Below are 26,171 nucleotides of genomic sequence, written 5' to 3'. Positions count from 1 at the left end.
TTTCCCATTTAGATTTAGGGATGGGGAACTCCACTAAGGCTTGTACTTTTGCCGTTTTTGGCAATACCTGACCTTGCCCACTTTGTGTCCGAGGCAAGTTACTCTTGCTTTTCCGAATTCATACTTTGCCATATTTATTACGAAGGCCACGGGTTGTAACTTTTTAAACAGAATTTTTTAGTTGGTTTAAGTGTTCTTGCCAAGTGTTACTGTATATTAGTACATCATCGAGATATACTACACAGTTGGGAACACTGGCTACCACCTGATTCATTAATCTTTGAAAAGTAGCTGGGGAATTTTTTAGCCCGAATGGCATCGCCTGGCACTGATAAAGACCGTCCGGTGTTACAAAAGCTGATATATCTTTGGCTTGAGAAGTCAAAGGAACTTGCCAGTATCCCATTAACAAGTCAATCTTAGTAAGAAACCTAGCACTGCCCACTCTGTCAATGCAGTCTTCTAAATGCGGAATTGGGTAGGAGTCTGCCTTCGTTACCGCATTGCCTTTTCTATAGTCTATACAAAACCAGGTTGACCCGTCAGGTTTAGGTACCAGAAGTACTGGTGAACTCCAGCTACTTTGACGAGGTTCAATCTAATTGTCTTCCAGCATGTACTGGATTTCTGTTTTCACATGGACTCAAAAGAATGGTTCTCCCTATATCCACATCATATGTGGTTAAGATTGTACATCCTGGCTTATCCCTGCAAACTCTTTAAAATGTTCTGAAAAGCCTGGTTAGGTTTTCACATTGTTTTGCCTTTAAGTGCAAAAACATGTTGTCCAATTTTCCTGGCCAGTTTATATTTGCTAATCTGATAGTTGGGAGGTTCAATCTGAGAATTGTCTAGGTCTCCTTCTGCCTCATCCTCACTATCCTTTTCCTTCTCAACAGTCCCGATGACCTGACATACCTGCACTTGCTTATCCTCCTCCCTGCGGTAATATTGTTTGAGCATATTAATGTGACAAAACCAGTTCTTCTTCTGGCGATCGGGGTGTCAATCAAATAATCTACCTTACCCACTCTTTTGATCACTCTATATGAGCCACTGAACCGTGCTTTTAATGGTTCTCCCTCTAGCAGTAACAACACCAATACTTCATCCCGTGGTTGAAAATTGCAGGCTTTTGCATTCTTGTCTGCCCATTTTTTCATATTGGCTTGGGATGTTTTAAGGTGTATCTGAGCCACACCACAAGCTTTTGTGAGCCTTTCCCGGAACACAGGTACATAGTCTAGTAGCAAGGATTCATTCTTTTGTTCCAAGAATCTGTCCTTTATAAGTTTTAGAGGACCTCTTACTTCATGTCTGTAAACCAATTCAAAAGGACTGAAGCCTGTAGATTCATTTCGGTGAGTCTCTGGTGGCAAATAAAAGAAAGTCTAGTCCTTTATCCCAGCCATGTGGATATTCGTGGCCGTATGTTCTAATCATTGTTTTGAGAGTCTGATGAAATCTCTCTAAAACTCCCTGTGACAGTGGGTGATAAACTGGAACAGGTTACTGAGTTTGGATGATCAGCCATGATCGTATTGAATGGTGGTGCAGGCTTGAAGGGCTGAATGACCTACTCCTGCTCCTATTTTTCTATGTTTCTATCAGCAATTTCCACCGCTTGCCTAGCTTTCAAAACTTTATGTTATCTACATGACCTCTCACTACTGAAGGAATGGAATTTTTTAATTCCTCGAAGAGAATCAACTCTTGAAGGTTCTCATATGTTTTTTCCATCTTTAATGACTGTATCCAATGGTCAAAATTAATTTGCTTCACCCTCTCAAATTATACATACGTCTGCCCAGCCAATCTCCGTAAATTCCAAAACTTCTGACAGTAAATTTCAGGGATTAACTCATACTCAGCGAGAATAGCCTTTTTTGCCTTCACATAATCTGCAGAAGCCTCTTCAGGAAACATGGCATAAACTTTATGAGCTTTGCCTACAAACCTGCTTTGCATAAGCCTTGTCCAGCTTTCCTTCAGCCATTTCAACTGTTTGGCTATTTTTTCAAAAGATATGAAAAATGCCTTTACGTCCCTTTCCTCAAACTTAGGAAGAGCTTGTATAAATTTAAACAGCTTATCGCTGGGTCCTGGGCTGAATTCAAATTCTTCCTGACCCGAATTTTCCCTGGAGTCAAGACCACCCCTTTGTCTTAGTTCTGTATCTTTTAGCCTAAATTCCCTCTCTTTCTGCCTTTCCTCTTTTCAAGTTCAAGTTTTCTTAATTCTTTTTCAGCCTCATGTTTTCTTATTGCTATTTCTTTTTCTGTTTCCTGTTGAAGTTCCAGTTTTTTCATTTCCAACCGAAACTTAAGCCAATTTCACTGCATTACTCTCTGATTTACTACCTTCTGGTTCCTCGTCTTCTTCTTCTAATTTTAGGTGTTGAGCTATTTGTCAATTACCACGGCATTTTTGGCACCTGATTTCAAATCTAATCCCAATTTTGTCACCAGTTCTTTTAGTTTATTGTGAGTTAAAGTTATCAAGCCTCTAAGGGAAACATTCTCCTTTCCCAGAAACTCTGCTGCAACTGCTAATTCCATTCAGATGGTATAGACTGTACCTTATTACAAAAGAAAACCTGGTTCCTTTTTTTTGTAATTGGCATTAGATTTGGATCCCAACAATTGAGTTTTCAATTAATATGATGCCAGATGCAAGACCCCAATTTATCTGTTATCCCAGAGATGAATAATTAATATGATTCCAAATGCGAGCCCCCCCCCCCACAATTAATCTGATTCTGATCCCGGTTGAGCCCCCAATTAAATATGTTATGACCGCCGCGGGAGCAATGCACTGTCAATTCAGTCCCGTCACTCCACAGGTCACAAGCATATTGCTAAGCTTTCACACCCAATCATAAAACAGCCAAATTAAACACTCTCATAACCCCAGAATGAAACAGACCAAACCAGATAGCTTTAGACAACAGCAAATTAATTATTTACTTTAAAAAACCACATCTTAAACACTATTAAGATAAACTGATGTCTAAAGACATAACTTCTTAGTTTATTCTAACGCCCCACATTCACACACATACACTCAAAAATAACAATAGTTATTTGGTTCTAAAAAGTGGAGTTTTTTAAAATCACCTGTCTCTTAAGAATAAATAAGAAAGACTTTGCAGGTTCTTGATGGAAGAGGAATTTTAATGTGAAAGTAGTCAAAGGCGACTTGAAGTCTTCACATGGATTTGATGAAAATAGCCCTTCGGTAGATAGGCATTTAACTCTTTGGTTCCAGCAAGCATTAAACAGTTCTTTGAACAATGAACACAGCAATACAAACGGTTTCTTGAAAAAGAAGGCTTTTCTTCTTTACTCAGGGAATTAACTTGGCTTGTAGCTCCTTGTAGAATGTTTTTTCTGCGAGAGAATAAAACAGCTCCTTTTCTTCAGGACCCCTCGCTGGAAAGTCTCTCCAAAACTAATTGGTTCAGAGCGGTCCCTGCCAGCTCTACACACAGGCAATGGAAACATTACCATGTGACCTCTCTCTCTCCTGCTGTTGCCCAGGGTAATAAAAAATGCAGCTGTGGCACTTTGTGTCTCAGAAATTCCAGAACCTTCTCTTTCTTAGAGGTGCACTCTTTTTAACAGAGTCTTAAAGGCACACACACTGTTTTTAATCTGAGGAGAAGAAAATACAAGTACGTGACACTGTTAAACTCTCTGTCCCTTCCGGTCCCACACTGCTTGTCCTTACCCAAATAGCTACACTGCTCTATCGCCTTGACCATTCTCTTTAGGTTTCTAAATCTCCCTTCATCTACCTGTCCCCTACCTCTTTTAGTTTAATGGTAATTCAATCTGAAGCCAGGGTGTTGAATTTGAACAAAGGAAATTATGAAGGTTTAAGGACGAATTGGCTGAGGTAGATTGGGAAAATACATTAAAAGGTATGACAGTGCATAGACAATGGATAGTCTTCAAAGAATTATTGCATAGTTTACAGCAAGTATACATTCCTTCAAGGCAGAAAACCCCCAAAAGTAAAGGCAGTCAACCATGGTGAACAGAGGAAGTTAAGGATTCTATAAGATTAAAAGAAAAGGCTTATAAAGTTGCCAGAAATAGTAGTACACCTGAGGATTGGGAGGATTTTAGATTACAGCAAAGGAAGACCAAGAAAATAATAAAGAAAGGGAGAATAGACAATGAATGTAAACTAGCAAAAAACATAAGCATGGATTGTAAAAGCTTCCATAGGTATGTAAAAAGGAAACATTTGGCGAAGACAAAAGTGGGTCCATTACAGGCAGAGTCAGGGGAATTTATAATGGGGAATAGAGAAATGGCAGAGAAGCTAAATGATTACTTTGTGTCGGTCATCACCAAGGAAGATGCAAGAAATCTCCCAGAATTAGAGATCCAAGGGACTAGGGAGAATGAGGAATTGAAGGAAATTAGTATTAGTCAGAAAGTTATATTAGAGAAATTAATGGGGCTGAAGGTTGATAAGTCCCCAGGACCTGATATTCTACATCCTAGAGTGTTGAAAGAGGTAGCTATGGAGATTGTGGATGCATTGGTGATCATCTTCCAAAATTCTATAGATTCTGGAACAATTCCTGCAGATTGGAAGTTGGCAAATGTCACCCCACTATTTAAAAAGGGAGGGAGAGAGAAAACGGGGAACTACAGACCTGTTAGCCTTATATCAGTAGTAGGGAAAATGTTAGAATCTATTCTAAAGGATGTGATAAATGGACACTTTGATAATAGTGATCTGACTGGGCATAGTCAACATGGATTTATGAATGGGAAATCATGTTTGATGAACCTATTGGAGTTTTTTGCGGATGTGACTAACAGAATTGATAAAAGGGGAGTCGGTGGACGTGGTATACTTGGATTTTCAGAAGGCTTTTGATAAAGTCCCCTCAGGAGGTTGGCTAGCAAAATTAAAGCACATGGGATAGGAGGTAATATACTGGCATGGATTAAGGATTTGTTAACAGGCAGAAAACAGGAGTAGGAATAAACGATCATTCTCATGTTGGCAGGCTGTGACTAGTGTGGTACCGCAGGGATCAGTACTTGGGCCCCAGCTGTTCACAATATATATAAATGATTTGGATGTGGGGACCAAATGTAATATTTCCAAGTTTGCAGATGACACAAAACTAGGTGAGAATGTGTGTTGTGAGGAAGATGCAAAGCAGCTTCAAGGGGATTTGGACAGACTTAGTGAGCTGAATTTTATGATTGCGCCGTCCCTGAGCCCTCGCGATATTACGTGCAGGGGGTCATTTAAATAGAGGGGCAGCCTCCGTGTCCCTGGCAATGACGTCTGGGCCACCGTGCAGGCGCTGACACCATTTTTAAAGGGCTTTAGGCCCTTACAAATAAGTTTAATTTTTAAAGGGTACATATCAATGATTTTTAATACATTTACAAATAAGTGATGGAAGCCCTTCCCCAACCCCCACCCCATTGTCGTTTCAGACAATGGGCCTTATAGAAAATCATAGAATCATAGAATGTTTAAAGCACAGAAAGAGGCCACTTGGCCCATTGTGTCTGTGCCGACTGCAAAACGATCCACCTATTCTAATCCCACCTTCCAGCATTTGGTCCCTAGCCCTGCAGATTACAGCACTCAAGGTGTATATCCAGACTCCTTTTGATTGAGTTGAGGGTTTCTACCTTTTCTAGAGTTCTCTAGAGTTTCGAAGAATGAGAGGTGATCTCATTGAAATGTACAAAATACTTAAAGGGATAGACAGGGTAGATGCAGCTAAGATGTTTCCCCCGGTTGGGGAGTCTCGAACCAGGGGATATAATTTCAAAATAAGGGGGAAGCCACTTAGGACAGAGATAAGGAGAAATTTCTTTACTCAGAGGGTTGTGAATCTTTGGAATTCTCTACCCCAGAGGGCTGTGGAAGCTCAGTCATTGAGTATGTTTAAAGTAGAGATTGACAGATTTCTAAATATCAATAACGTAAATGGATATGAGGATAGTGTGGGAAAAAGGCATTGAAGTGGATGATCACCACGATCGTATTGAATGGCGGAGCAGACTCGATTGCCTGAATGGCCTACCTGCTCCCATGTTCCTATGCCCTATCTCCAGCTCTAGTTATACAATTTGCCAGGATACAGATCCCAGCCACGTTTAAGTGGTGCCCATCCCAAAGGAAAAGCTCCTTCTTTCTCTAGTACGAGTGCCAATGCCCCATGAATCAAAACCCCTTCTTCCCACACCACTTTTTGAGCCACACATTTAATTCTCCAATCTGATTGACTCTATGCCAAGTTGCCTGTGGCTCTGGTAGTAATCCAGAAATTATTACCCTCGAGGATTTGTTTATCAATTTAGAACCCTATTGTTCAAACGCCCTTTGCAAAATCTCATTCTTACTTCCACCTATGTTGTTGGTTCCGACATGAACCACAATAACTGGATCCTCCCCCTCCCACTCCAAGTTCTTCTCTTGCTGTCAGGAGATGTCATTTCCTTATTGGCATGTTGTTTTCATTTCCTCCCTCTGAGATTAGCAGATGCATTTTTCACAGCTGAACCTCCCCACTGGGAAATGGAAAGAGACAGATGTGGCATAGGACATTCCCAAGAGATTTTCCAGCCCCATCCCAATCCCATCCCCTGCCAATTCTGCCCAGAAACTGGTGAGAGGGACCTCAGAAATCTGGCCTGGCTGCTTGAACTTTGTCTGCTCTAAGATTAGTGCTGACAAAAAACTGAGGTCAGATTGTAAACCTGAAATGGAAATACAAACAGCAATTCATTTCAGTCAGTATATTTTCTGTTTAAAATTATTAACTCATCTCTTTCAGGTGCCTTGTCTTTACTTTCAGAAGAATTTTCTTTGAAACAGAAGTTTGTAATTCATTAAAGAAGCATCATACTGATTATCTGTCTTTGGTTTCTCTGCCTCTGTATTGCAGGGTGATGAAGGCAATGATACTAAGCTTTTTGCATTAGCTGTTCTGTTGAGCAGTATGTTTGTGTACAACAGCCGGGGAACAATTGACCAGCAGGCGCTACAGGACATCAAGTATCCTTGACATTATGTTCTTAATTTTGTTTTAAAAGATGACAAGTAACAAATTATGAGTTGGATATTAACTCAAAAGAACACTGAAAAACTTTAGTACATTAATGATATTACACATTTATTGTTTGAATTTAAAAGGGCGTAACAAGGGGCACTTTCAGGACTAAAGTCCTGTGACCCAAGGATGAATCACATCTGACCCAATATTGGTTGTGCTGTTATTAGGCACTTTATGTATACAAATGAGGGGTGCATGGTTTTGGCTCCCTCTGCTAAAGGGGATATCACACAGCCATCGGAACATTGCTGTGAGAGTCTTGGATTTTCAGTTGCATTCCTTGCTTGCTGTGCACACATTTACCAATCACACTGAGACAACTGTTACGAACAAGGTAGGTTCTTTGATTTGAAGACTAGAACTGTTACATATAGATTACCGGACTGCCCACCAGGCATGTCCAGCCTAGGGATCTACACACTAAAACAGCAGGGTCACATGCTGCGTAACATCACTTCTTTTGGCAATGATCACACTCACTCTTTGTACATTCCCTTAAAGCCCTATTACAACATTTCTTCTCATTGCTCCAGTAGCAGAAATCTAGTCTGATGTTCTGAGGAAGACAATTTTCTGATGCAGAGGCTTAGCCTGTTGCTCTGGACATGTGTTCAAATCCCACCAAAGCATCTGAGGAATTTAAATGTAATTAAATAAATTTACTATCCTGTTGGATGGTCACTAAAAGCCCATCTGGTTCACTAATGGCCTTTAGGAATGGAAACCTGCTACAGGCGACTCCAGACCCACAACAATATGGTTGACTCTTAACTGTCCTCTGAACTGGCCAAGTAAGCCACTCAGTTGTACCAAACCGCTACGATAATGTCTAATAAGAATATAATCAGACCTAGGTACTGGACATGACTAAGCCAAACCCAGCTAAGTCGACCCTGCAAATTCTTCATTACAAACAACTGCAGACTTGTGCCAAAGTTGGGAGAGCTGTCCCACAGACTAGTCAAGCAATAGCCTGAAGTAGTCATACTCACTGAATCAGAACTTTTGGCCAATGCCCCAGACTCCTCCAAGACCATCCAGAGGTGGAAGCACAGTGGTACACAGGTGGGAAGAAATGGCCCTGGGAGTCCTCAACATTGGCTCTGGACCCCATGATGTCACAAGGCATCAGATCCAACATTGCAAAGGAAACCTCCTGTTGATCACCTACTTCCTTTGCTGATAAACCCATGTGCCACCAAGTTGAGCAGCACTTGGAAGAAGGACTGAGGGTAGCAAGGGTACAGAATGTACTCCGGGTGGGGGACTTCAATGTCCATCTCCAAGAGTGGCTCAGTAGCACCATTACTAACTGAATTGGTTTAGTCCGAAAGGACATAACTGCCAGACTGGGCCTGTGGCAGGTGGTGAGAGAACCAACAAGAGGGAAAAAAGCTACTTGACTTCATCCCCAACAATTTACCTGTTCGAGATGCATCTATCCATGATAGTATTGGTAAGAGTGACCACCGCTCACTCCCATCTTCACATTGAGGACATCTTCCATCATGTTGTGTGGTGCTACCACTGTGCTAAAAAGGACATATTCAGAACAGATCTAACAACTCAAAACTGGGTATCCATCAGATGCTATAGGTCATCAGCAGCAGAATTGTATTCAGTGACAATTCCACCCCATGGTCTGACATAACCCCCACTCTACCAGGGGATCAACCCTGGTTCAATGAGGAGTGCAGGAGGGCATGCCAGGAGCAACACTTAAAAATGAGGTTTCAACCTGGTGAAACTACACCACAGGACTACATGCATGCCAAACAGCAGAAGCAGCATGCTATAGACAGGGCTAAGAAATCTCAAAACCAACTGATCAGACCACAGCTCTGCTGTCTTGCCACATCCAGTCGTGAATGGTGGTGGACAATCAAACAACTAATGGGAGGAGAAAGCTCCACAAACATCCCTATCCTCAATTATGGCAGAGCCCAGCATGTCATTACAAGAGGCAGTGCTGAAGTGTTTACAACCATCTCACCCAGAAGTGCGAAGTGGATGATCCATCTCGACCCCCTCCTGAAGATACCAGCATCACAGATGCCAGTCTTCAGTCAATTCAATTCACTTCACTTCATGTGATATCAAGAGCCAGCTGAGCATACCAGATACTGCAAAGGCTAAGACAACATTCCAGCAATAGTTCTGAAGACTTGTGCTAACTAGCCACATCCCTAGCCAAGCTGTTCCAGTACAACACTGGCATCTACCCGACCAGGTATGTCCTGTCGTCAAAGCAGGACAAATCCAATCTGGCTAATTACCGTTCCATCAGGTCTACTCTTGATCATCAGCAAAGTGATGGAAGGTGTCATGGACAGTGCTATCAAGCAACACTTACTCAGCAATAACCTGCTCACTGATGCTCAGTTTGGGTTCCACCAGGACCACTTGGCTCCAGATCTCATTATAGCCTTGGTTCAAACATGGACAAAAGACCTGAATTTCAGAGTTGAGGTGAGTGACTGCCCTTGATATCCAGGCATCCTTTGGCCAACTACGGCATCAGGAGCCCTAGCAAAACTGGAGTCAATGGGAATTGGGGGGAAAAACTCCCCACTGGTCCATACCTAGCACAAAGGAAAATGGTTGTGGTTGTTGCAGTCCAATCAGCTCAGCCCCAGAACTTTGTTGCCGGAGCTCCTTAGGGTAGTGTCCTAGGCCCAACCGTTTTCAGTTGCTTCATCAAAGACCTTCCCATCATCATAATATCAGAAATATCAGTCGGAAAGTACAGCACCCATGACTGGGATCAAGTGGTCTGACCAGAACCCTTAAAGCCAGAACTGAGGCCTTCACCACGTTCAGGACCACTCCCTGTCAACTTTAAATGACACTAAAAAACTCACTGCAGAGCCAGTGGAAATCAATCAGCAACTAACCTGGAAGCAGTTGATTGTTTTAAATAGCACCAGTGGGGGCGCTTCCTGCTGCTGAATGCATGTTCACCTGTGGATTAGCTGGAGTGATGAGGTCAAAAATAGCAGCATGGTGTCAATCAGCGTTACACGTACAATTTGCCGACTCTGCTTGGCTCCACCGCAAACTCCTAATGCCCTCACCAAAATGGTGTCTACTTGTGTCACACCAGTTTTGTGCGCGTGCAGTATGAACGCTGTTTCAGTAACAAAACACCTGTAGCACTGAAACTACAGGGGCTACGAGTCAAATTCTGCTGTAAATGTGTTCATTAAAAACAGCACGAGTAGGATTTTCGAGCACATAGAATATAGACATCTTACTTCAACTGGGTTAGAATTACTCTCAGTGTCTGTGCTTTCCGAAAATTGATGGAGCCCAATCTGAACTATGAATCAGTCATTGCCCTCAAATACTTAGTATGTTTTTAAAATGATTCAGTGACAATTTAAGATAATGTTCACCAATACCGAGTCAAACTTCTATATTGCAGTATAATCTTATTCAACAACTGTGTCAGAGAAGCACCCGCCATTGCTGGTCCTATTAATGACTCCTTCCATCACTTTACTGAGGATGGGAAGAGGCTGATAGAGAAGGAATTATCCAGTTCATTGCGGTTAGGATATACCTGGTAGATGCTGGTGTTGTTGCTGTACTACAGCAGCTTGTGTAGGGAAGAGGCTGGCTCTGGTGTGTAGGTCTTCAGCCTTAGAGCCAGGATGTTGTCAGGACATCAAATCTACCTTGGCCTATATATTCCACTGGAATTAGAGGGGTATTTTCAGCTAAGTGTGACATCTGCCCACTTTAAGGAGATGTCCCTGACCAGGTATTTACACATTAAGGTTATTCAAAAGGAGGTGTAGAGTTGGTCTGCTATAGTTTAGCTTAGTCTCTGGCCTTCTTCTTCTTTGGCCTCCTTGTCTTGAGAGACAATCGGTAAGCACCTAGAGGTGGTCAGTGGTTTGTGAAGCAGTGCCTGGAGTGGCTATAAAGGCCAATTCTAGAGTGACAGACTCTTCCACAGGCGCTGCAGATAAAATTGGTTGTCAGGGCTGTTACACGTTTGGCTCTCTCCTTGCGCTTCTGTCTATTTTCCTGCCAACTGCTAAGTCTCTTCGACTCGCCACATTTTAGCCCCGCCTTTATGGCTGTCCACCAGCTCTGGCGATTACTGACAACTGACTCCCATGACTTGTGGTCAATGTCACAAGACTTCATGTTGCGTTTGCAGACGTCTTTAAAGCGGAGACATGGAGGCACCCTGCAGTGTCAGAGTTCAAACTGTTTGTACAATTCAAAAAAACTCAGGTTGCCCAGCAGATTAGTCATGTGACTTGCTGGTCTGACCACGTCTGTTTGTGGATCTTCTTATCTTAGACAACCTTGGAATGTCCCTTCTTACACACGATAGTTGGTGCTCAAAGTCCATTGTGGGTTGAATGTGTCAGGGGATGGTCCTTTGTCCTTCCAAGCATTGTCTGTTAATATGCAAATAACTTTCCAGCCAAGGGCCTGGTGATTTTATTTAACAAGTCCTTTCTTCATTCCAGTAACAGTTTAAAATCAATGTTCATGTGACAAAATTCATGTGCCTCATTCTTGGCAGGTGGAGGTTCTGCATGACAATTTAATTTCTAGTTGCCACTCTAATCCTTAATTTTTTATGTCCTCCTCGTAACACCAAATGTAAATCCAACGTTGCTATTTTCAACATTACTCTGAATTGTAGCATCAGATCTAAGTTCACAGGGATGATTAGAATCCCAGGATTCACCTATTTCTAAGTTATTCTCTTTGACAATGGCTCAGTTTTGTGACTGAACTGACCAAAATAATTAGAACAAATTCCAAAATAGAAGACGACCATGGAGAAGATTTCATGAAATATTTTCCTGGCTTTGTGTGGACTGTGCGGGATTTTACTCTGCAGCTGAAATATTTTGGGAAACAAATAACACCAAATGAATATTTGGAGACTGCCCTTGAACTGAAAAAAGGTAAGGAAATGAAACAAAATAAGAAAATAATGTTTTGATAAAAATTCATCTAATCCAGTGCTGTGAAAATTAAACCAATGAGATTATTCTTCATTCTGAATGTTTCACAAATCTTATGAGTGAGATCAAGACTGAGCGGTCCTGGAGAAACCACAAACATGTAGAAATAAAATTACACCACAACAGCAGCTACATGCAATATCCTGCTCCATCGATCATCATTCATCATTAGTCGACTGCCTAAGGCAGTTTCTGGCTCCATTCTCCTTTCTCTGCCATTCTGTCTTGTGCTTCTTTCATCAATTCCCTGTATAATCCCCCATTCTTCTGGTGGTCCAGAAGCATCTTTCTTTTCCTTCCTTGTAGTTCTTTCCTTCCATTCATCCTGTTTCATGTGGGAACTCCTTGTACTGAGTGTTGCTGCAGGGCCCAGAGTGTGAAGAAGTGAGTGGATTTTAAAGGTTAAGCTCTCTGAAGTCTAGTTTTTGTTTTGTTTACATTTAGCAATTGATCGAAATTACTGTTTAAGTTAAGAGGAAAGTTATGTCTCTTACAGTTTTAAACAGGGATATACAAGATCTCTGAGAGTAGCTGTAGCTAGTTAATTAGGTAGATAGCTTAAACTGGTTTCTGAGCTCTAGCAGAGCTGACACAGCATTGTTTATGGGGAGCATAAATTTAGGGGACTGTCAGTGCTGCTTGTCTGCACTGAGTGCTGCTGGAGGGCACAGAGTGTGTTGAAGGGAGATTGGTAAGTGAGGGAGTTTGGTAAGGAGAGGAACTATAAATTAAGAGAAAATAAATTTGTCTGTACTGAGAACTACTTTGATTGCACAGAGTGTAAAGTGGGAGTTGGTGCATGAGGGAATTCAATGAGACAGGGATCCTTTCTTTATTTTTCTACTTTTCTTCAGCCTCCAGTAGCTGCCTCTCTTTTCAGTACAGGGGAAGAAGCAGATTGGTGAGTAACTGGTAAGTTATTCTACTTCTAATTGTAATAAATAGTTTTTAAAGTTTTGGTATGGCATGGCAGCTCAGCCAAGTGGAATATACATCCTCCAGTATGTGGGAAGTCATGGACGCACCACATGCCAGAGATGAACACATCTGCAGGAGGTGTCACTGGCTGCAGAAGCTTGAGCTCTGGGTTTCAGAACTGGTGACTCAGCTGTATAGGAGGGGAGGAAGAAGAGTGGGAGAGTAATAGTGATAGAGGATTCGATAGTCAGGGTATCAGACAGGCAGTTCCGCGGCAGCAAATGTCACTCCAGGATGGTATTCTGGGATTAGATTAGCCGGCTAGATTTTTTGGCCGGCGCAGACATGATGGGTTGAATGGCCTCCTTCTGTGCCCTAATTCTCCTATGGTTCGATGGTATGTTGCCTCCCTGGTGCCAGGGTCAGGGATGTCATGGAGTGGCTGCAGGACATCCTTCTGGGGGAGGGTGAACAGCCAGAGGTCGTGGTCCACATTGGTACCAATGACATAGGTGGGAAGCGGGATAAGGTCCTGAAAGCAGATTTTAGGGAGTTAGGAAGGAATTAAAAATAAGGACCTCCAAAGCAGTAATCTCAGGATTACTCCCAGTGTCACAAGCTCGTGAGCATAGGAATAGGAGGATTGATCGTTGAACATGTGGCTGTAGAATTGATGTAGGAGGGAGGGCATCAGATTTCTGAGGCATTGAGATCGGTTCTGGGGCAGGTGGGACCTGTACAAGATGGATGGGCTAAACCTTAATAGGACTAATGGAACTAATATCCTCGTAGGGAGATTTGCTAGTGCTGTTGGGGAGGGTTTAAACTAGTTTGTCAGGGGGACGGAAACCTAAGGGGGAACACAAATTAGAAAAAAGTAAAGTTGGTAACAGGAGGTAGAAAAGTAGCAAGCAACATTACAGAATTACAGAATGGGTACAGCATAGAAGGAGGCCATCTGGCCCATCTTGTCCACACTGGCCCTCTGAAAGAGCAATTCTCTCAGTTCCATTCCTCTGCCTTTTTTCTGTAACCCTGCACATTCCTCCTTTTCATTTAATATCTAATTCCCTTTTGAATGCTTCAATTGAACCTGCCTCCACCAGAAATGGACCAAAATACCGTAAACTTTCAATGATTCTATTCTACGTTCTCAGGTAGCGCATTCCAGACCTTAGCCACTCGCTACGTGAAAAAGTTTTTCCTCATGTCACTTTTGCTTCTCTTACCAAATACTTTAAATCTGTTAATTAGAAGGCAGACAAAAAGCATCATCTAGGTTTAGAATGCAGAATAATGTCAAGAAGACAAGGTTAAGGGCATTCTACCTGAATGCATGCAGCATTCACAACAAGGTAGATGATTTAAAGGCCCAAATAGAGGTAAATGGGTTTGATCTAATTGTCATAACGGAAATGTAGCTAAAGGGTGAACAAGACTGGGAACTGAATATTCAAGGATATTCAACATTTAAGAAGGACAGGAAAAAAGGAAAAGGAGGTGGTGTTGTGCTGATAATAAGGGATGGGGTCAGTACATTAGTCAGGGAGGATCTCAGATCAGAAGATCAAAATGTGGAATCTGTTTGGGTGGAGCTAAGAAACAGCAAGGGACAGCAACCATTGATAGGAAGTGTTTATAGGCCACCAAACAGTAGTGGTAGTGTGGGGCATAGTATTAATCAGGAGATAAGAGAAGCATGTAGCATGGGTAATACAGTAATTATGGGTGAGTTTAATCTGCACATTGACTGGGCAAACCTAATGAACACTAATACTGTGGAGAATGAGTTTCTGAAGTGTGTTAGGGATGGTTTTCTAGAGCAGTATGTGAGGAACTGACTAGAGAACAGGCTATTTTAGATCTAGTATTATGTAAGAAGAAAGGGCTAATTAATAATCTCATTGTAAAAGAACCTTTAGGGATGAGTGACCATAATATGATAGAATTATATATTATGTTTGAAGGTGAGGTAGTTCAAGCTGAAGCCAGATGTTAAATTTGAACAAAGGAAATTATGAAGATATGAGGGGCAAATTGGCTGAGGTGGATTTGGAAAATACAATCAAAAGTATGACAGTGCATAGGCAATAGATAGTCTTCAATGAATTATTACATAGTTTACAGCAACTATACATTCCTTCAAGGCATAAAAAACCCAAAAATAAAAGCAGTCAACTGTGGCTAACAAAGGAATTAAGGATTATATAAGATTAAAAGAAAAGGCCTATAAAATTGCCAAAAATAGGAGTAAACCTGAGGATTGGGAGGATTTTAGAATACAGCAAAGGAGGGCCAAGAAACTGATAAAGAAAAGGAGAATAGAAATATGAATGCAAACTAGCAAAAAACATTTAAAAAGTACTATTAAAGCTTCTACAGGTACATAAAAAGGAAATGTTTGGCTAAGACAAATGTGGGTCCATTACAGGCAGATGTTAGTAAGGAGGACTTTGCAGGGTCGACAGGGCTGGATTTGCCAATTCTGTCTTGTCAGCTTGAGGAGCTCGAGCTCTGGGTTTGGGAACTTAAACAGCAGCTGCTGTCACTGCAGGGCATCCGTGAGGCTAAGAGATTTGTGGAAAGCATGTTTATGGAGGAGGTCACCCTGCAGCTTAAGGGTTTGCAGGCAGAGAGGGAATGGGAAAACACCAGGCAGTCAAGGAGGAAAGGCTGATAGTGCAGGAGTCCCCGGAGACCAGCCTGCACTCTAACCATTCATTTGGGGTGTGCAGTCGGAGCCCAGTCCACAGCAGCATGGGTGGCTCGGCTGTACAAGGGGTGCTGGGGGGGATGCCTGGGGTCATGAGGAAGATTGGGAAAGCAATAGTCATAGGGGATCCGATAGTCAGGGAAACAGACAGGCGGCCGCAGAAGTGAATCCAGGGTGGTATGTTGCCTCCTTGGTGCCAGGTTCAAGTGGCTACAGAGCACTCTGATAGGGGCAAGGTGAACAGTCAGAGGTCGTAGTCCATATCAGTACCTGCAACAAAGGTAGAAAGAGGGATGAGATCCTGCAGGCAGAGTTTAGGGAGCTAGGAAAGAAAGTAACAAGCAGGACCTCAAAGTTACTGATCTCCAGATTACTCCCAGTGCCATGCAGTGGTGAATATAGAAATAAGAGGGTAGAGCAGATGAATATGTGGATGGAGAAATGGTGCAGGAGGGAGGGCTTTAGATTCCTGGGAGATTGGGACTGATTCTGGGGGAGGTTGGACCTGTACAGGTCCGACGGGTTGCACCCAAATAGAACCAGGACCAATATTCTCATAGGGCAGTTTGCTAGTGCAGTTGGGAGGTCGTTCAACTAACTTGGTGGGGCCGAGCAGCCAGGATGTAGCATTAGGAAAGATAAACACAGTTTACAAAAGATTGGGATAGACAGATAACACTAGAGTAAGAAATAGTAAGGTAGTAGGTGGGGTCAGACTGAGAGAAAATACAGTAAGGTCTAATTCAGGTTTACAGTGCATGTACATAAATGCACAGAGTGTGGTAAGAAAGTTTGGCGAACTGCAGGCATAAATAGCAGCATGGGAATATGATGTTGTGGTGATAACGGAGACCTGGCTCAAAAAAGGAGCAGACTGGGTACTCAATATCCCTGGATACAATATAATCAGGAAGGATAGTGAGGGAATGAAAGCAGGAGAGGTGACGGTATTGATTAAGGAAAATAATATATATTGGAGAGAAAAGATGTCCTAGAGGAGTCAAGGACGGAATCTATTTGGTTAGAATTAAGAAACCACAGAGGAGTGATTACACTACTGGGTGTATTTTAGAGACCACCAACTCATACAAAATCATCATTCTCTACTGCCCTTAAAAATATGATAAAAATGTTCTCACCTAGAACACCTAGATATCTTCACTGCTTTTCTCCTTCAGCCTCTGCACCGAATGACTTCTTATCCACAGTGATTTCAACCTCCATTTCAATTCATCAAGCTCTCTCTCCTCTGAGTTCACTGCCCTCTTATCCTCCCTAAATCTCTCCCTCCATGTAAACTCCCCAACCCATAATTCACAGACATCCCCTTGACTTTGCCATCGCATGTGCTCTTGCTAGTCCCATCATATCAATGACAGATAAGGCCATCTCTGATCACTTCCTTGTGTCACTCTCCACCCACATCCCCCTTCCAAGTCCCAAACCCTAACTCCTTTTGTATCCACCTCTGGAAAAAACTATCCCCCAAATTAAATTACAACTGCACTTTCAAAATCCAAACTCTCTCGCCTTTGGCCCTCCATCGTCACATTTCTGCAGCTACTGATTTGCTCAACTGCACCCTCACCTCCACCTTTGATGCCGTAGTTCCCAATATAACCATTATCCTATCATCCTGTCTGTTTCCCCTGGTATGGCCCTCATCTCCACTCTTAAGTCCAAGGGATGCAGATTTGAAAGGATATGGCAGACAAATGGTTTAGCCATTCGTGCAATCTGGCTGGACCACATAAAGCACCATCAGTTCCTGTTCTCATCTGCTAAAACTGGTCACTATTCCTGGATTATCCTGGAATGCAAAATTATCCTGTGGCTTTGTTTCTCTACTGCAAACCTTCTTCTTAAACCATTCTCCCTGTACCCTCCATCCTCGCCTCTAACAGTAAGTGTGAGAGGTTCATGGACTTGTTTGTCACTATGATCGAGACCATCCGATCAGCTGCCTCTGCCTCATCCCTCCTTTCCACTAGCCCATGTGCCAAACCTCCTCTAAAGTTTCCCGCTGCCGTAACCCTGAACTCGTAACTTTCTCTACCGATCTGAACAGCCAACATTGACTCTATAATGTGGCATGTGGCTGAGGAGACGGCAGCTGTTGTTGGTGTTGTTCATGTTGGTGTTGCTCCTGGTGTTGTAGCTGCATAAGTTGCTCCCATGCTGCAGTGAAGGCTGAGAGCAAGGAGGGTCAAATCAAGGTGAGTAAATTCCAAGGTAGGTGAAATGACTTCCAGAAATTTGGAAATCACCTTTAAAGCAGTGAAATTAGGCTGCCAGAACAAGTGCTGTGATCCTAAACCTTTCCCCTAGGCTGGCAAGCAGCTGTGCAATTTCACTGTTTAAAGGCTTTCCAGCCTGCCAGTTTCATTGGTCAATGTTTCCCATGGAGCTCTCACCTTGTTGATCTTGGCAAGTTCAACACGGCTCGGGAAAACCATGCATTGGCTGTTCAACACAGAACCTTGAACTAAAACCACAATTAACAAATCTTCCAAACCCACCCTGGTTAAACAAGAAAGTGGGCAGGATTTTGTCAGCTTTTCTGACCTGACACCACTTTTCATGGCTTGAAGTTCCTGCCTGCCCCAAGCCCGCATTCCCTTTGCAGTTCAGATTCTGCCCATAGTGTATGTTCCATTCAGTATTGATCTGTATGAATTATGAATGAAACTTTTCCTTTACAGGTTCAGATGAGAAAGTCCAGCGATTCAACTTGCCACGACAATGCATCAGATATTACTTTCCCTCCAGGCATTGCTTTGTGTTTGATTGCCCTGGAAATAAACATGTACTGCAGAATATCGAAACAGTTGACGACAGCAAGCTGGAACCAGATTTTGTTAAATCGTGCAATGAATTCTGTGACTTTATTTACAAAAAGGCAGAGAAGAAAACAGTTCCTGGTTCTGGGGGCAAAATGGTCACTGGTGCAAGTAAGTCCTTTTGAAGTCTGTATACAGATTGTAAACCTAGACCATCAAAGCTGATCAAAATGCTGACAGCTCAAAAGCAGCACTGAATATAGACCATACAACATGTGAGGAGTTTTGTGCAACTGACTGGTGTGCTTGATAGAGTCGCAGTTTTGTGGCCCTGGCCTCATTAACATTGGCAAGCTGCAAGACAATCATTGACAAAATCCTAAAGTGCATGAAGATGTTGTCTGCAGGAGCAGGTCTGGGGAGCAGAATGTTGTGTCTCAGCTAAAAGATTTACATTGAAATGGCACCATTGACAACCCCAAGATGTCAAAATCACTTTAGAGCCAATGAAATATTTCATGAAGTGTAGTCACTGTTGCAATGTAAGAAATATAGTAGCCAACTTACACACAGCAAGATCCCATAACCAGGAATGTGATAATAACCAGATAATTTTTTTAGTGATACTGCTTAAGGGATAAATATTTGAATATTTATATTAGAATACTGATTTCACTTTTTATTTCAAAAATCAGTAAATAAAATGTTGCTACCAGTGAACATGGACAAGAAGCCATTTGTCATAAAAACCCAACTGATTCATTAATGGATAGAAAACAGAGAGTGTGGTGAATGAGAGTTTTTCAGACTGAAGGGAGGAATACAGTGGAATTCTTCACCTTCAGTATTAGGATCACTGCTGTTTTTGAGGTTCATTATTAGGATCACTGCTGTTTTTGAGGTTCAGTATTAGGATCACTGCTGTTTTTGAGGTTCAGTATTAGGATCACTGCTGTTTTTGAGGTTCAGTATTAGGATCACTGCTGTTTTTGAGGTTCAGTATTAGGATCACTGCTGTTTTTGAGGTTCAGTATTAGGATCACTGCTGTTTTTGGTATTAATGACTTGAACCTGGGGATATAGGGCACAATTTTGAAATCTGCAGATGACACAAAACTTGGAAATGTGGTAAACAATGAGGAAGAAGATAATAGACTTCAAGAGGCTATTGTCAGGTTGGTGGAATGGGTGAACACATGGCAGATGAAATCAACTCAGAAAAGTGTGAGATGATACATTTTGGTAGGAAGAATGAGGAGAGACAATCCAAGCCAAATGGTACAACTTGTTCTGCCACATTCAAAGATTTGTGTACCTACACCCCGCTTTCTCTGTTACTGCACTACCTTTAAAACTGCAATAGTTCATATTGCCTCTTCTCATTCTTCCTACCAACATACATCACTTCACACTTTCTTGCATTAAATTTTATTTGCCATGTGTCTGACCATTTCATCAGTCTGTCCATGTCCTCCTGAAGTCTGTTACTATCTGTCTCATTGTTTATTACATTTCTGAATTCTGATGAAAGGTCATTGATCCAAAGCGTTAACTTTACGTTTCTCTCCAGATAGATGCTGCCTGAACCTGCTGAGTGTTTCCAGCATTTACTGTTTGTAATTCAGATTTCCAGTATCTGAAGTAGATTGCTTTTACTTTTAATTTCTAAGTGACATGTTTTTCTTGGTTTCTTTAGTGTTTACACATCTCCTGAATACATATGTTGAGGTTCTCAGTAGTGGAAAGCTTGCATTTCTTGACAAGATCATTCAGTCATTGGCTGAGACGGAGAATGAAAAAGCAGTGGAAAAAGCCATCAAACACTATGAAGCGGAGATGAAGCAGCTGGTGACTCTCCCAACGGAAACTGCTGTGGAGCTGAATGAGATTCATGAGAAATGTAACAGAGAAACAATGGACATTTTCCTGAAATGTTCTTTAGGGGAAAGAGAGAAATACAAAGAGCAGCTGGAGGTCTGAACAAATGTACTTTATCAGCTTTACTATATAACGAAAGAATAGTTTGCAGTAAAATCATAATCGTAACTTCAACTACATATCCTTTATGCTTTACTTAGTGAAACCAAAAGTGTTCAACCTGACTAACTTTACTTTTTTTATGCAGGATAAAATTGCAGGAACCTTTGAAGATTATTGTAAAAGAAATGAAAAGGAATCTGAGAATAAATGCAAAGACCTATTGAAGAAATTATTTGGGGAAATTGATACTAAATTCCAAGGAAATGTCTATGCAAAGCCTGGTGGATACATTGATTATATGACAGATCGATGTCATGCTGAAAATAGCTATAATTTGGAATCCAAAAAAGGAGTAAAGGTAATTTTTAAAAAAAGCAACATGACTATTTAGACCAAACCAGAGGGTCGATTTTAACCCCTTCCATCCTGTGGAAAGAGTTCAGACAGGTTGGGAAGATGGCAGTGGGGCTTTGCATTGTTTTCCCACCCTCCACCTTTTTACTGCGGGAAGGCTACCTGCCCCTGGGAATGGGGCCTAATTTAAATGGCAATATTGCATTTCACCGGCATCACACTGTTTAAACCACAGTAGGAGAAGCACTGAGTGCAGCAGGGGAATGAATAACAATACAAAGCAGAAAGTGCGGAAAAGAAACTGAGGCAAAGAGCTTTGTTATGTGGAGGGGGAAAGAAAGGAGAAGCGGAATGTGTTGGGGGAAAACCAGAATTCCAAGTTTAACAGAGAGAGTTGGGACAGGGAGTGTCAGGTTGAATGGGGAGAAGAATCATGTCAGTTTGAATGAGTTCTACTAGAGTTACTTATATTAATTATCAGGATGAGGGTGTCGTTGACAAGCGCAACATTATTGCTCAGTCCGAGTCCTGAGAATGTGTTGGTAGGACGTCTTCTTGAACGATCGCTAGTGGTTTGATGGCACTGAGAATGGAACAGGCTATTTTAGATCTGGTATTGTGGACTGAGATAGAGTTAATTAGTAATCTTATAGTAAAGGATCCTCTGGGGAACAGTGGGCAGGATTTTATCCTGTCTTTGGAGACTGTAAGGGAGGCAAGGGGTGTAGGCCCACAAAGGGGCCTGGAGTTGATGTTGGGTAACGTGCTCGACATTGTCCTGGCACCATGCCATTTATTTCCAGAATGGCCTTCTCATCTGAGAACAATTGAGACCCTTAAGGGGTCAATTAATGTCCCCTTGAGGGCAGGCTCCCACCTCCACTCCAATTTTACCAACATCAGAGGGGCCGCTGTCACACAGAGACACCGCCAGGTGAAAATTAGCAGCCTCTTTGGAGGAGTCCCTCCTCTGGGCACAGTCCATGCGCACAAAGGGCCTCTCCTCAGCATTGAAGGCTGCCCCCGTGGCAAGACCACCACCATCACCCTCACCAACTCCCCTCCCCTGCGCCCATCCCCTCAGACAGGCCTCGGTAACCCCCACTTGAGGGCAGGACTTTTATGTCGTGGTAGAGGCTCTGCCCCCTGGCTGAAAAGTCGGGGCAATGCTGCCTCCGCAGGGGCTGGAAGCCACGCAGTACTTTTATGTGGCCCAGGCCCTCCGGGGCAGCAGCTCCTCAGTCCCAGCAGCACCAATTGGAGTAGTGGCCACTGCCGAGACTGCACGCAGCCTGAAGAGGATTGTGGACGTCGGCCTCCATAAATGTGCATCAGGTTTCGGGCGTCACCAGAGAAAATCGGCTGGACCCCGGTGAGTGGGTGGGGGGCGTTCAGGAGGGTGGGGAAGGTGCTCCAATGGTGGTGGCTGATGCTGCTGGGGGTGCTGTCTGTGGGGAACAGAGTGCGGCCCCACCCAATCCCCAGGCCCAACAGGAGACTGCCCGGTAAAATACCAGCAGCAGCGGGAGGAGGCCCTATAGTGGCAAGTAATTGGCCACTTAAGGGCCTCAGTTGGCCTCGGGCATGCGGGCCGTTTTCAACCTCCCCCGCTGCTGGTAAAATGACAGCAGAGGTGGGTAGGTGACAGGAACGGCACCCCCGCCTCCCACTCAAATTTACATCCCCCCCACTGCCTCCAGCCTGCTCCTGGGGGAGGCATAAAATTCTGCCAGGGTCTCCGACATCTTTGGCACTGCAGGCCTCCCGCAATACTGGCAGTGGCCGCTCGGAGTGGCGCTGCTGGTCCTGCTGAGCTGCCGGCCCTCTGATTGGCTGGCAGCTCTGGAGGCCGGAGCTTGTCCCTTAAAGAGACAGCATTTGCGACGGCAGGCAATTAATTGGCTGTGGAATTCCACCGAAGGTCTGACTGGGCAAGGGAAGGCAGGGCGGTGAGGGACGCCCATAAAATTGCGAGGGAAGGCAGGGTGGAGTGCCCAATGCCTGCCAGATGGCATTCAATTTAGTCAGGGGCAGGGTAGGCCAAGGATGACCTTCCCCCCTAGAGGCCAATTGATGGCCACTTAAATGCCTCATCCTGCCACTGCTAATATTTAGCATGTTACCGAGGCCGCACAGTAACACCAGGTGGCCTCCTGGTGGGATGGTGGTGGGAGTTCCTCCTGCTTGGGCAATCTGTCACCCACAGAGGCCCCTGGTGGCAAAGGCTGCCCCTGTGCCAGCAACCACCCCCCCCCCCCATTCTCCACAAACCATCCACCCATACCCCTTTCCGGGCCCTGACTGACTTGCCCCAGCGAGACCGCTCCCACTTAGCTGTAGTCCAGGGGTCCATGGCTGCTCCTGGTCCTCGGCCTGCTGTAGTATTAGCAGTAGCCACTGCCCCCAGTGGCACAGCTGGGATTGTTGAGCTTCCGATGTTCTGATTGGCCAGCAGCTCTTGGAGGCGGGATCCCCATCCTTAAAGTGACAGGGATTCCGGTGCTGGGCAGCTAATTGCCTGTGCACGGTAAAATGCAGTCGGGGGTCCCACAAATGGCTGAGGTAGGGTGCCCCTCGCCTTTCTGGCCCAGTGTCGAGACGCCTGCATGGAATTCATAGAGTTATTACGGCACAGAAGGAGGCCATTCTGCCCAACAAGTGCTTGCTAGCTCTCTTTTGAACAATCCAGTCAGTCCCATTCCCCTGCTCTATCCCTTTAGCTCTCTGTAAGTTTATTTCCCCCAAGTGCCCATCCAATTTCCTTTTAAAATCATTGATGGTCTCCCGCTCCACCACCCTCATGGGCAGTGAGTTCCAGGTCATTACCACTTGCTGCGTAAAAAGGTTCTGGCTCACAAACCCCCTGAATATCATGTCAAAACCCTTAAATATGTCTCCCCTAGTCCTTATACAATCAGCTAACGGGAACAGCTTTTCTTTGTCTACCTTATCTAAACCTGTCATAATCTTGCACACTGCAAGCAAATCTCCCCACAATCTCCTTTGCTGCAAGGAGAATAACCCCATCTTCTCCAACCTAATCTTGTAGCTAAAATCCCTCTTCCCTGTAACCATTCTGATAAATCTTTCAAAGATCCTCACATCCTTCCTAAAGTGTGGTGACCAGAACTGGACGCAATTCTCTAATTGAGGCCTAAGCAGAGCTTTATAAAGGTTCAGCAAAACTTCCCTGCTTTTGTACTTGTCCTGCAGGCCCCCACCTGCCAAGAGTGAGGCACACATTATTTTGCCATATGAACATTGAAAACTTAAAGATGTTGCTGGGAACAAAAGAGGGCCTATCACAAGGAATTGCCAGGCCCTCGCCAGAAGGACCTTTTTTGCATACTGGCAAATGGTGTTGCAACAAAGGACCCAGTCCCTGCTTCTCCAATACACAGAAGACCTGGTCAGACCAGTTTAGTCACAGGATTAACTGGCTGTTTGAATTTGAACTTGCCACAGTGTTTGAAAACTCAGAAAGCTGTTTGCCCCTGGACTGAGAACTTCTCTCTCCTGTCTGCTCCCATCTCTTTCTCACGGAACTGAAGACACATGAATCCCTAGAGAGAAAAGTCTCCTTCAGTGAACAAGGTTAAAGAAGAATACTGGGCCCTGACGAAAAGCAAGATCTACCTACAATCAAGGACAACAGTGTGTTCGAAGCATAGTAAAAACCCCTCTTCAGAGATTGCCTCAAACCTTTTACTTTATTTTTCTTCTGCTCTTTTCTGTCTCCATTTGTATGTGTGTATCGTGTATGCATACAAGCGTGGGGCGCGTCATATATCCGTATTAACCGAATTAGAGTTTAAGTTTTAATAAATTTCACTTTTCTTCTTTTCACCTAAGAAAGCCTGTTTATGCTCACTTCCTTGCCTTATAATTGAAAAGTGGTGAACAAGGATTCATCAAAGGGGGAGTTCAAAACACAGTGTGTTTAAAATTAAACCCTGTTACAATAAGACCAGGTGAATGCTGAAAAGACCCCTGGACACCTTTCTGTAACATACTCAATACTCTATTTATGAAGCCCAAGATCCCATATACTTTACTAACTACTCTCTCAATATGACCTGCCACCTTCTAAGATTTATGTTCATGAACCCCCAGCTCCCTCTGTTCCTGCACATGCTTTAGAACTGTACCATTAAGTCTATATTGCCTCTCCCTATTCCTTCTGCCAAAATGCATCATCTCGCACTTGTCTATTAAATTCCATCTGCCACTTGTCCGCCCATTCTGCTAGTAGATCGTATAGATCATCTTCACTGTTTGCCACACTTCCAACTTTGGTATCATTGGCAAATTTTGAAATTTTACTATACATGTAAATACCTCTGGAATTTAGTATTTTTTCCCATGTTTGGACAGATGTTGTAATGAGGTCAGAAGCTGAGTGGTCCTGACGGAACCCAAACTGAGTGTCAGTGAGTTGGTTTATTGGTGAGTGCCGCTTGACTGCACTGTCGACAACACCTTCCATCATTTTGCTGATGATTGACAGTGGACTGATGGGGCAGTAACTGGCCAGATTATATGACCTGCTTTTTGTGGACAGGACATACCTGGGCAATTTTCCACATTGCCGGGTAGATGCCAGTGTTGTAGCTGTACTGGAACAGCTTGGCTACGGGCACGGCAAGTTCTGGAGCACAGGTCTTCAGTACTATTGCTGAGATATTGTCACAGCCCACAGGCTTTGCAGTATCCAGTACCTTCGGCTGTTTCTTGATATCACATGGAGCGAATCGAATTGTCTGAAGACTGATATCTGTAATGCCAGGGTCCTTAAGAGGAGGCTGAGATGGATCATCCAATCAGCACATCTGGCTGAAGATGGTTGCAAATGCTTCAGCCTTGTCTTTTGCACTGATGTGCTGGGCTCCCCCATCATTGAGGATGGGGATTGTTGTGGGACAACTCAATCACCAAGACGAGGAGACTCAGCATCAGGTTTCAATCGTTTATTCAAGCATACGCAGGGAGAGACTATCTCGGGCAGTCCGAGCTCGCACTTTAATTTTACAATCAAAGCTGCAAGCTCTTTGTCACGCAATGCAGTTACACAATGTGTAGTTTGTCATGCAGCCTTATGGTTACACAGTTATTCTTCTCAGTGCTCAGCAGATGTCTCCGATCTTAGTTCTCTATCTTTGTTTCACATTGACCAGGCATCGTGATGTGAACTTTCACAACTTGCTGATTGTGCAGCCTAGACCACGTCCTGATTTCAACACTCACCCCCTAGCCTTGTCCTTTGCCCTTACAGCCTGTTTGTTTGTTCCTCATCTTGACTTGACTAGCTTGTGTTGAGCTGCCTTTCTAAT

The 26,171-nt window shown here is 43.5% G+C and overlaps 1 protein-coding gene across 1 annotated transcript in view; it reads left to right on the top strand.

Moving 5' to 3' along the window:
- LOC137376647 (guanylate-binding protein 2-like) overlaps window positions 1-26,171 on the top strand; it is an 81,966-nt gene that overhangs the window by 37,140 nt on the left and 18,655 nt on the right. Inside the window, exons 4-8 of the mRNA XM_068045604.1 lie at window positions 6,935-7,044; window positions 11,849-12,036; window positions 18,430-18,678; window positions 20,204-20,481; window positions 20,633-20,845. Of these exons, the coding sequence (XP_067901705.1) occupies window positions 6,935-7,044; window positions 11,849-12,036; window positions 18,430-18,678; window positions 20,204-20,481; window positions 20,633-20,845 (1,038 nt within the window). The remainder of the gene's footprint in view (window positions 1-6,934; window positions 7,045-11,848; window positions 12,037-18,429; window positions 18,679-20,203; window positions 20,482-20,632; window positions 20,846-26,171) is intronic.

The sequence above is a fragment of the Heterodontus francisci genome, chromosome 13, assembly GCF_036365525.1.
Source record: "Heterodontus francisci isolate sHetFra1 chromosome 13, sHetFra1.hap1, whole genome shotgun sequence".
Taxonomy (NCBI): Eukaryota; Metazoa; Chordata; class Chondrichthyes; order Heterodontiformes; family Heterodontidae; genus Heterodontus; species Heterodontus francisci.
The sequence above is the reverse complement of the archived record's forward strand: the minus strand, read 5'-3'. Positions and strand labels throughout refer to the sequence as shown.